Source organism: Spodoptera frugiperda, chromosome 11 (assembly GCF_023101765.2).
Source record: "Spodoptera frugiperda isolate SF20-4 chromosome 11, AGI-APGP_CSIRO_Sfru_2.0, whole genome shotgun sequence".
Taxonomy (NCBI): Eukaryota; Metazoa; Arthropoda; class Insecta; order Lepidoptera; family Noctuidae; genus Spodoptera; species Spodoptera frugiperda.
The window spans coordinates 588,176-600,674 of NC_064222.1; the positions used below are offsets into that span (position 1 = coordinate 588,176).

General features: G+C 35.4%; 1 protein-coding gene across 3 annotated transcripts in view; it reads left to right on the top strand.

Annotated features, from left to right (window-relative positions):
* Positions 1-12,499, top strand: part of LOC118274534 (homeobox protein cut) — a 231,004-nt gene that overhangs the window by 128,566 nt on the left and 89,939 nt on the right. For all 3 annotated transcript variants that reach the window (XM_050697010.1, XM_050697011.1, XM_035592078.2), the window contains one exon: positions 6,140-6,473. Coding sequence is in view for 1 of the 3 variants with exons in the window: in XM_035592078.2 (XP_035447971.2) it covers positions 6,351-6,473 (123 nt within the window). In the remaining 2 variants the exon portion in view is untranslated. Of the gene's footprint in view, positions 1-6,139; positions 6,474-12,499 lie in introns of those variants that run through there.

Consider the following 12,499-nt stretch of genomic DNA (forward strand, 5'->3'; position numbering starts at 1 on the left):
TTTTCCCATCTCCCAACCATGGAAAGTTCATTAACACATGGCCATATTTTGTTTTAGTCATAAACTAATTTTTTATAGCCATCTCCCCTTCGATTGAGTTTTTAAGCACACTATTATGTCACAAGACACCACGTAAAATCCCTAATGAATTTTAAATTATCCAATAACTATACCCCAGTGTATATTTGGTATCATAATTATCTATTTCAGTTTTTTTCCCTAATTTAGGGAAGTGTTTATTTCTTGTGGCAACATTGTGACACTTGAAATGGGCAGTGTTGCCACAAATATAAAAAAGGGAAAAAATTAAACGTGTATTTTTATTACAGCTTTTAAAAAGGCTAGGTCGTTTTTTATGACTTTATACCTTACTACAATGTATTAGGAATTAGTCTAGTATATTTCTGAGCCCTAATTCTGTAGGTCATAGTAACCATGGCTTAGATAAAGCTCGATCGATCATAATGAACGTATGAGCGACGGCATAAGTAATGCGATAGTGTGTCGACTCGCGTGTGAAGCCGATCGGTGCAGTCGCCAACACAAGTGACTCTAGACGAAAAAGAAAGAAAAATCTCAAGAAATATTATAAACCTCATACACATTGATATTGTCTAGCATTTATAATTATAATACAAATAAAAAAGTAAACCAATATCTGTCTTTACGATTCCAAATTCTACCATTAAGTACAACTTTACACAAGAATCTTGAATAGCTTAAGTAAAACCGACTAGCAATATTTCAGCCACAATTTGACATGCTTCAAAGTCTACTCGAAGGATTTATTACACAAAATAGATTTGCCAAGCAGAAGTTAGCAACCAATAAATTGTAACCACTATGCAGATTAGTGCATTGTCTCAACCAAGTTGGTTTTTTGAAAGTAAAAACTTCTTTGCAGCGGCCATATTAAATTTTAACACTCTCGCCTACTGCTTGCAGTTTTGCATACAAATGTGTTCATAAACAGCCATTGGAAATGCAATAATGCGATGTTCATTACTCATATTTAATTAATTACTTGTTAAAATACGCTATACTTTTTTGTAATTAGTGTAAGTTGGTGACAGTTTCTTGATGCCTTGATATGTGTTGTTTATGTCAGAATTGTAGTGTTTTGTAGTGACTAGTGACTGTATAGTTGCTTGTCTTGGACTCAAGACAAACTCCAAAAACGTCATAATCACGATTATACACTACACAAGCTACTTATACAGAAATCTAAAGAAAAACTGTAAAAAAGAATATTTGTCGTCACTTTTCATCTCAACGATACATTTTTTGTGGTTGACTCATTCATGACAACGCTATTTTTTTCTCGGCCGTTCAACAAGCCATAGTAATTGTTGCTAATTATCAATTCCGATAGATTACCTACACTTATTGCTGTACGGCATCCGTTCTTGTTGCGACTCTTCTTTGATTTGGGCGAAAAAATATACTAATCATGCCTTACAGTCGAATTTGGTAATGACAGAACGTTTATTTAGGTACTGACAGCACACAGTCTCGATAAAGGCAATTGATCAGAGAGGTGTTTGCTTGACCATTTAAGCCAGGTCTTTCAAAAAAAGGTATTTAAGCTAAGTACTAAGAGAAACGAATTTTTTACTAGCTTCTGTCCGCATCCCTATGGGATAAAAAGCAGCCTGTGTGTTATTCTAGACCATAATCTAACCCTCTTCTAAATTTCACCCCGATCCCTTCAGCCGCTTTGATGTAATCTGAAGATATAAGTTGAAGGAATAAGAAACATACACATGTTTGTATTTTTATGATATTACTTTCACATTTATAATATTAGTAATTTTCATTAAAACCATTTAAACGAGGATACAAACACAAACAATATCATTTATAATAAACATAACGACTATAAACGAGACCTTTCAGAACTGACAATATTTGTATTATTATAACAGAATTTTAATAAAAGAAAACTATCACAATAACATAATAGTTTAAAGAAAGAAAAAAATTAAAAAGAAATTCACGATCGCACCTGCCAGTGATAAACACACACGCAACTCGATACAACTGTATCGATAATCGGCCATTTAATAATCGAATGGCGCGTCACTATCGTGATAGTACGACGTTAAAAAGTGATGTACCTTATCGCAAGTGAAATTGAAATTGATCATTTCGTAGAATTAATGTTTATTGGAGTGATAACCGTTATTTGTCATATGGTCAAGTAATTGGTTTAAAATATATACGTGTACATATATTTTTAGTCGATGAAACACGCGTCGGGGTTATACACGTTCGTGTTTATTAATTAATAAGCGAATTGATTAACTTTATGAGGTTGGGAAAGTTTATATTACATTAGCTATCGACATGAAATCGATTTTATTCTACGTGACTTCAACAACATGTGAAGTTAGTTTCGTTATTTAGTAGACACAAATTCACTTCACTACAAACTATCTCCCACAGGCCGCCGAAACAAAATCGAAACTGAATTCCAAAAAAAAAGTAACTCGATTCAATAAAAGAACACTCGTTTTAAACCAATACGACAAAAGGGCACTTAGCACACGTTCGGAAACCGCTCCGCTTTTCAAAAAGAGAAAACAAAACGCATCAATCAAAGAACAGAAATGAAATAATCGAATTGCAGAACGTCGAGCGTAGTTCAAAGAGCACAAGCGAAGACCGCAACAGATTTAAAAAGTAAAAAATAAAAAAAAAACTAAAATGGCCGAACATGACTAATATCTGGTACAAAGTTCGGTGTCGATATGAACAAAAGGAAACGGAAGGGGAAGGTATTTAGAAATGGAACGTTCAGAGCGGGCGGGGATTGATTCTTTTTGAAATTCGAAGTCATTTTGCTGGATCCAATTGTTTGGTGTACTCGTAGCTCTTTTTGTTGCAATCAAAACGATTTGCATCTACATTCCGATTCCGATTAATCGACTTTTTAATCGACATACAAACGATAATCGATTAATCGGTTAATTCAATTAAAAGTGACATATTGTAAAGTTAAAAAGTCTCGGTTAAAAAGTCTCCTTGTAGAATAAAAACCCTTAGTTTTTTTCTTGTAAACCGTTGCATGTCAATAAATAATTAGGTTAGAAAGTTTATAAAAAAAAAACCGCTGAACTGAAAGGCATCGATTGAATGGCTACTGCTACTAGCGAACTTTTTCGTCACGAACCCAACGATTTCGATGCACGATAGATTTTACTACTGTTCGGGTTCACTATCGACTGTTTCGACAAACCTCTAATTTACCCCCGAAAATCAGAAAATTAAGCAAAAATACACCTTATTGGCAAACAATAAAGGTGTTTAACGATTCCCGAATGATTGTTTTCGTATTGTATTAGATTTCTTCGATGTATTTTAGAATTTGAGGGTATTTTTATTTACAACAGTGATAAAAATGTTTGCGGCCGTGTCCCCGTGCGTTGTTGTCGAGTGTAGTCTTTGGATAGTCGTAAAATAGTTTTTTAATGGTTTACTAAATCATTATAATGATGCGCCTCAGGTTGGTATGGAGGAAGAAAGTATAGGAGCGTTTTCGTTAATAGATATTAAAATCTTTTATGTTTGTTCTTTATCATCGGGACAGTTCACTTTTCTGTATTTCCAGACAGACATAAATAACACGGACCTGTATTGGAATCTAAAAATCTTATTTGTCTATTCAATCTGTGATAAAAAAAAGCAACATCGTCGTCTATGGAACATTCTTCAAATGTTTCCGAAGAGGTTCTTTAGTTCCAAATTCAAACTATCGCAGTACCCGTCAACAGTTTTCAATTACGCGCCAATTTCGAAGGAACATGTACACGACACAAACCACTTAGCGACACGACAAATTTACAATTCTAATTCACAGTTAATTTATATTATATTCCAACGTAGACATATTTTAGGATTTTGTCGAAAAATAAAGTTGTTAGAAGCCATTGTAGTGGGGGAGGCAGCGAACGGGCGACCAGCACGCGACCAAAGATCACTATCGATGACAAACTTACCAAGTAACCAATATCTATCGAGGAATCTAATAAAATAATCCTTATGCCGTCGCCTTAAGGTCCAAACAGAAAACAAACAATAGACGCAAACCGAAATTCAAATGATGACGTTCGATTTTTTTAAATTGAAGTTTCAATTTTTTCTTTCCCCAGCTAATTAATTCAAAGGGCCAATTTCTTTTTTATTTTAAAGACGGCAGCAAAAGCCGATGCTTGCGCCCATTAATAGTTTCTAGGAACCTCTACAGCTTTTACGGGGTAGTTTTTAATGGCAATTAAAACTAACATATTCCATTGATTAACATTTAATTTTAGTAAATAACTGTCAGTGTAGTCCGCATTGACATTTGACCTGTCAAAAATTATGACTTTTATAACGTGAAATTGAAAAAGAAAGTAATGAACGTGTTTTTGTTTCGTCCATTGTATTTAATTTTAGTTGCGGGAATTACAATTGATTTGTTTGGTGTAACGTGTAGTAGAAAATTAACAATACGTAGGGGTAAAGCGTTACTAATAACGACTGCAGCTTATCAGTGAGATCTGACCTCCCTCGCTAATGAATATTAACTAATACGAACTGCTGCGAAGTGGATGGTTACATTACGGCCATATTTTGTCAGACTCGGTGACTCACTTTAACATAGGGAAATCAGTTTATTCATGTACATTGTTAATTGTTTTACTTTCATGGACATTCTATTATATTTTTTGTTTTTAATGAGACTTCTGGCGAATAAACAATTGATTCTTTTTATAAATTGTTAAGGATTCTATTTTTAAAACGCTGTTTCCGCGACACTGACAGATTCTGACATGTAATCACACATCCTATGACTAGTGATGTAGTTGAAACTAACTAATTAACATTAGAAATCGATTCGTACAATCGCCTAATCGATTCAACGCGTGTAGAGTTCGTGCGGGCGTGTAATCCTGTTTGCATATCGGCTAGCACGAAACTCCCGCACTTATCATGTTTATTGATTGACACGGCAGTAATTCAACGTACCAACCCCACCGGCCAACTTACCCGCCGCTGTGCAATTTGGGAGTTGACAGCGGAAAGAAAAAAAAAAAAATAAGTTTTAAAAAAGTCATTCTTATGGATTCATATCAATTGATATGTAATTTGAAGAATAATATTTTCGGAACAATTTAGGAAAATCATTTAAATATCAACGTCAGTCGTTTTTCAGCATTCGTATTGGGGAATATATTTTAAATAACTAACACAGATATCATGCAATATATTCGAAAAATACAAAAAACCAATATAGTTCCCGATTTTTTCTAAATGAACTTTTTAAACCACATACAAAAGTCGCTATATCTAACGCTTCAGTGTGTGCCTGAGGCCGTTCTCACAAATTCACAGGTAGCAGTTTACGGCTCTTTGTTTGGGTGGCGATAAGTTTTTACATGTTTTATTATACTATTTAGTATTTACTATAACATGAAGTAAACGAACAAACAAACGACTTCGTGTAAAGAGCTTTAAACATTTTCCCGCTTAATTTATAACGGACTTTTTTAAATTCAAACTTGGAGTGCCGTTGGATTGATTGCTCTATGGTAGTTCGATATTTAAAGTTATATTGTTTTTATTTTGTACGATTGCAATCTTTTGATAGATAGCGTGTCGTATTTAGTGACAGTTAGAAACTGTTTTGCAAGTTCACCGGTTGAACCAAAACATGTTCAGCCAGGACTCTAGGACCGTTGCGCAATGGTGGCTACATGTTGCTACTAAGTCGCCCACGCTTTGAAACTAACCCATTTTACCCAACAAGTCACAGCCTAAGTAAAGGTATAAGAGGTAGAATATCAGAAGTTAATGTCCACTCCTATTACCGTCAGACCTGACCGCTGAAATCTTTGTCCTCCGACCGATATTAACGACTGACGTCATCGACAAACCCCGTCACCATTTTTCATACTTTTCCTCCTTTGTGTTCCAAAGACGTCTCCGATTGTTCTTTTCGATCCACGAACCTGTCAATTTACTTTTTCGTAAGCTATCGCTTTGATCAAAGTTCGCAACCAAATTAGTTTCGACACGAAAACCGAGTGGCCGATTGTCTACAGACAATAGAATCGATGTAAAACCTTCCCCTTTCAATCGCCTTTTTCTGTTTCAGGCCGAGCAGCGCAACAATAAGAAAGTAAAAGAAAAAACATTCGACACGCGAGCCGAAGGAAAGAACAATCGAGATATTTAGTCGAGTCAAGAATCGATTCGACGGTTGAGTTCTATGATTTGAATGTAGAATGTGTCGGTGTGCACGAGTGATGTACAGACGCGCGCGATGTTGATGTGGTCAGTATGAGCCGGGCGTGAGACTTGGACGGATGCACCCCACGGGCGCGGCCAGCCTGCCCGCCGCACCAGAGGCGGAGGTGCAAGCTATGCACTCGATGGACTGGCTCTTCAAGAAAGAGAGAATTTATTTACTAGCGCAGTTCTGGCAACAGGTAAGATAGATAGAAAAAAGACAACAAAACAATCCGACACCCCTACTTACTACCCCAATCATAACACATTACACACACAATACCTCAACTAATTTCTAACGTAATTACCCAACCCTATGAACGCGACACGGGGTCGCTTGTACCCTTATAACTCCGTACTATTCGAAACAATTGAATACCGATAGCTGTTAGACAATGTAACAACAAAATCAATTAATAGTTGAAAATTAGAGGCACAATTAACCTGCAGAACCCACGGGTCGGGACGACCATCGAGACGTGATTATTGTATTGTCTCGTATGGTAATTGTGATTGGTGTATTAGCTATTTCTGTGCGGCTTGAGGTTAGCGTACCTTGGTGGGTTATTCTGAGAGCATTGGAACAATAATGCAGCTTTATACGAAACAAATATTTAAAAGACTTATTTCTCAATTTTAATTGTAACGTATCATAATAGATTTGACTTTAAACCTCAGGAAGAGAACGCAATAAACAATAATTATTTTTATTACACACACAGATATACAAAGCCGTATCGAATCAACAATTATAACAAAACAATACAATAGTTCTAAGTATTCTGATCTGATCTATTGCGATATTTAGATCTATATCGTCAATAGTAAGGTCGCAGGATGTTACGCCACAAAGGAAACACGTTGATGATTCCAAATCATTACGCAAATTACTTATAAAAACGTATATTGAAAAGATTAATAGTCTTTAATGACTATTCATTATGGGCTCAAGAGATTTAACTGCTCGTCGTTAATTATGAGAAAAAAATACATTAGCCTTTAACTAATTAAATTATCCAATAAAATTTGCTTATATTGACTGACCTATTCGCTTTAGGGTTAAAGACCTAAAGCTCACACTCTCAATTCAAAAGAAAAATAAAATTCGAATTCTAAATTCAAACAGCAACGTCTATTAGATTCTCAAGTGAATATCATAGATAATGAGTTCTGATCTGTGACACGGCATTGGCTATGTCAAACGCCATTCAATTATTACACGTCGCATTATCGTCTAATGTGTGTAATATTGAATAATAACATCGATCTAGAATGGGACACACGTATAAATTAATATGTAAAATGGCGGCGATGGAGGGTCAAAATGGCTTCTTGAAGAATGCTAAATGAATCGTCGGGCTTAGTACTTTGTGATTTGTAATTATGTGCATCTTAAATCAGTTGTTCTCAGTACTAAAAGTTATTGTTTAGTCAATAAATCTCAGGCAATAGACAAAGATTGCAGCCATTTAAAAGGAATAAAAAAGAACTGTCAAAAAATTCAAATTCAAACATAGAACGTGTGATTAAAAAACACGTCTCGTTTCAAATCCAGACCAATAAAAGCAATTCGGAATTCAATTTCGCATCCCTATTCTAGATTCCGATACCGCATTAAACGACAAATTACGAACAATAGTATCATATAAATGGCTATGCGAAATAAATATTCATTCGCGTTCAAGGAACGGCTACCGATTCGTCCCACTGATACTAAACACATTTGAATGCTGCTTTCCGATAGTATTGTTGGTACCCTAAGCCTTAACATTGATTAAAAAGCATATTTACATATAAAATTTGCATAGTCCGTGCCTCGAATTGCACTTATCGATTAGAACGTAGCAAGGACGTTTTGTTTTAATTTCATAGTTAATTTTATGATGTTTCTCTACTATTTTGCATATAAATATGCATTTTAAAGTTGTGTTCGCGTGTTTCTGTAGTATGTCACTATATATCGCGAGCTTGAGAACGGTATTTCATTAATATGGAGTTCTGTGTTCGACTTCACCGAATAATGAATTGTGTTACCTAATAATTAAGGAGAGTACGTCAACTTCTAGTTATGGGCTTAACCAATGGAAATAAAGTCGTTTTTACAGTTTAGTTCTGATTACCAAGCGAGTCGAGATGCACAAAAGCACAAAAATCATGTAGATTAACAGTGCGATTCAAATCTTTCCCTATCTATGGCAAACTCTCCAGAATCGGACAATTAATTTCTTAGAAGCTCTTAACATTTCATAAATTAATTTTAATATACAAAAACCATACGACCGCAATAAATAACTGCTGATATTTCTCACAAAAACCAATACACCAAGCTTCAATACCTGCTTAAGTAAAACGGGCACGGCTCCATTAAACAGCTCTAAAATAGGTATCTAATCGTAAAATAGCGAAAGTAAACATATTTATAATTAAATCAGTAATTAACACGGACGTAAAAACTGGAATTCTTTTATTTGTTTTTATTAATTACTCGTAGACTAGTGTCGGAAGTTCATGTGTTTTTGCAGAAACACATTACATTTATTAATAAACTTTCATAGTGAACGTTTCGTTATAACAACAGTAATTTCTCCAGCAGCTTTATTAATAACTTGGATGCACTTCAGATTGAGTTCACAATAAAACTATTCTCGTTTTCCACATCACTAATAAAAAAATAATATCACAAGTAATCAAGTGCACGAGTCAATTAAATTTTCAATTAAAGTTTCTACACATCACTAGTCGATCGCAAAGACGTCATTTGCAGTCATAAAACTTGTATAATCGCCATCAAAACCAATAGTAATAAATGGGAGATCAGCCACCCATCTTGATTGAACGAGACGCCCGGCCACTACTGGTCCGCGCACGTCACGCACGATAATGACATTTACCTGTCAACTGTCATTTTTCGCGGTAAACGCAACTTCTTTTTTTAATTTCCTTTTTTAAATTTCCTCAACCGCCAGGTTCTCAAAGGAGGTTGTTAATAAAACTAACAATTAACATCAATAAAATCCTTGCGGCCTATAGCTTCGCATCATTTTATTGTCACTATAATTGAATAAGGTCGACCGAGCTTCGATTCAATCGTTTTTATATCGTTTAGCGGAGTAAAGTGGCAAAAAATACGATGTTAAGGGTTTGTAAAAAGCCATCTTTAGTCTAGACTGTATATTGTCTCTAGACTGTATATTGTCTGATAACAAATAGTTTGCAAAAAGTTTCCGCTCACAATTGGTTAATCCATCAGCGTATAGGTAAATGGTTCGTTAAGTTTGAACACAGGTGATCATTAGTATAATTCATCAAAATTCTTCATTATAATTATTTGCGTTGCTGTCTTTATTTGATTTATTTTTTGTTTCAATCGCTGATCATAAATGCTCGGTAACTCATTAGTAAATATAATGACGTTTGCATGCAAAAACTTTTCACGGTAGCGAAACACGTTCGCGGTTTCCAAAATAACTTTAAATTTAAAAATTAAACTTCGGAGGCTCGTCCCAAACGTTAATTAGTGTTGGCCAAGGAACGTCACCGCAAACATTCGAATTTCGACGCCGTAATTAATCGACTCGATTCATCGGCCGATCGTATCGGTTTGGATCGTAAAAAGAGCATTTCCCTACGAGTTCCAAGAGGAATGCAATCGGTTCCCACAGCCTTGATGCCCCAAAGAATTTGTCTCGTGTCCCATTCAGAGCAAAAAATCGCGTGCTTTCCCATGCCTACGTCAGTTCTGGGTCGAATAGTGACGCCAGCAAGGACGTAGACACCATAAAATAAAAGCAAACGGTGCCCTCTCTTCTTTTAAACAAATGAGCACTAAGTGAGCAAAGTTTATTTTTGAGACTTTTTACTCCAATTATCTTATTATCGCGCAAAAACAGAAAACTTAGTCTCCAAAAACTTCTCCTTTGGCATCTTTTGCCGCGAGTACGACCCAGCAAAAACTGAAACCTGTATTTAAAAATCGATTGCAACCAAAAAATTGTCACTGACAAATGATTCGAACGCCTTGCGGTTGAAATTACGAATTCAAATCTTCGAATTTCGAAACAAAAACCGCCATTAACCGACGGTTGTTACCTTTTTTCGACTGTCAATGATTTTCGGGGCTAATCGTATTTTTTGCCGATACGTTCGAGGCTAATCGATGCATCAGGTTCTCTAATTCGATTTGCGCCCCTCCCCCTGCATCTATAAGTGGGCGTTACCTATCGATCCTCTAGCTCGATCATTACCATAGACTAATCATTTTTTTCGAATACAAATTCCTCGCTTTAAAGTTTACCTTCTGTAATTTGATATAAAAATAAAGTTAGTTTTTCGGTAGCGCAAACTCGAATGTTAAATACTGCGAACTATAAACGAGCGCTTCACGACGTGGCTCAATAATTTAATAAAAATACTAAGAAAAAATAAAGAATCGATTGTGGTTGATGGCGGACCGCACGAATCATCTGTGGAACATTCAAATCATCAAGCGCTGATGGTTTTTTAATGATATTTTTCACAATCGGCCCGATCATTGATGGTTATTAGGTATAGGCGAGTGCCCCGAGACATGAATGTTAAGACTTCGACACAGTTAACATCGTCTTGCCGTGTATCTTACGCTAATCTGATCTTTAACACGACTTGATAAAGGGCAAAATCCTGTAGAAATCATCAGCTATTAGTGGTATTTTCATGTGGTCGTGTAGATCAGCTGTGGTGGGAACGGCGCTGGCTATGATGCGTCATACAAAAATTACAAAATTGTGAATGTTGAACAAAATAGTTATAGCTTGCTCCTCCGCTGCTGATTATTTGTCTTTCGTTTTATATTGGATTGAAATAATAATAACCAACACTTTAATGCAGCTACACAACTGTTAGATATATTTATAGATTAAATAAACTCCAACAATGTGTTCTGGCTGTTTGATATTTACAATCAAAGCTGTTTTCTCAATTATTTGGGTCAATAAAACGTCGGAATCAATTTAGCTTGTTCTCATGACATCATTATCAAAACATAAAATAATGTTCTGGCAGCAACATTTTTTGTTTTGACAACAATTTGCTGCATCAGTTTTGAAGAGAAGCAAAGCTTACTTAAAATCAATACACCATTTAAAATCGACTAAACTAACGAACAATAGAGAACACGGGTAGCATCCCAACGGGCGGCGGGAGTCGAGTGCTCATTATCATAATCTTAACCGCTTTCAACTGGTTTCGACTAATTTCCCGCTCGCCGCTCGCGTGTTTAGTCGAGTCGCTAATGCACAGCACTAATGTTTGTAAACATACCTTTATGAATGAATGTATCGATGTTTGATTGGCCGTGCGTCACTATTGATGGAGTGAGTGAACGATTAGATGAACGTTTGATGAATGAGCGGCGATGTATTCTATATTTATGATTAGAATCGATTGGATTCAGAACTAAATGTACTTATTGCATGTTTATAATGGATTATTTTATAATATTTACGTTATAAATAAATAAAAATCCATCTTTATCAAGTGTAGTAATAAAAAAATAAGTCGCCTATAAATAAATAATTAACATGAAAGCACCTTTCTATTTAATAGAGCAGCTGTTTGGAATAGCTTCCAACGGCGCCATGACACCTGTATTGAATATAAAGACGAATTATGATTTAATCGCCGCTGGTTTATGGTCGAATACAAAATTATGTTTCAATGCTAATCAGAGGTATAAATAACGTACTCTTTGAATAATAATGTAACACACCAAATAGTTAATGAACCAGAACAAACAAATGTAGATGGTGAAGATGGTGACTCTAAAAATAACCTTTTAACCAAAGAAACGGTTTGCAATAACTCTCAGCGCCATTTTAATGAAGGAAAAGATCCTATAGCTATACACAGAAGTGATTAAATCAACAATCAAGTATAAAACAGGCCATAAAGCAGTTAGTAGTCGATAATTACTATAATACGTATCTCTGTTTATGGCAATGTCAGTGCTAACACGGCCGGTAATGAGCTGCCTATTGAGCGAGGCAATAAGTGGGCTCGTAACCTTGAACCATATGCTAACTCTTTTGTGAAGCTCCCAACTAAAGTGATCTTTTCCTAATACTATTGGCACGTTGTTTATTTACGGTAGATAAGTACCTACAGGCAAACGTAACTAACAATTGAAATAAAATACTGTTTAAAACTATACAACCTTCAAACAACGACCTCACAATAATAGATTATTCCT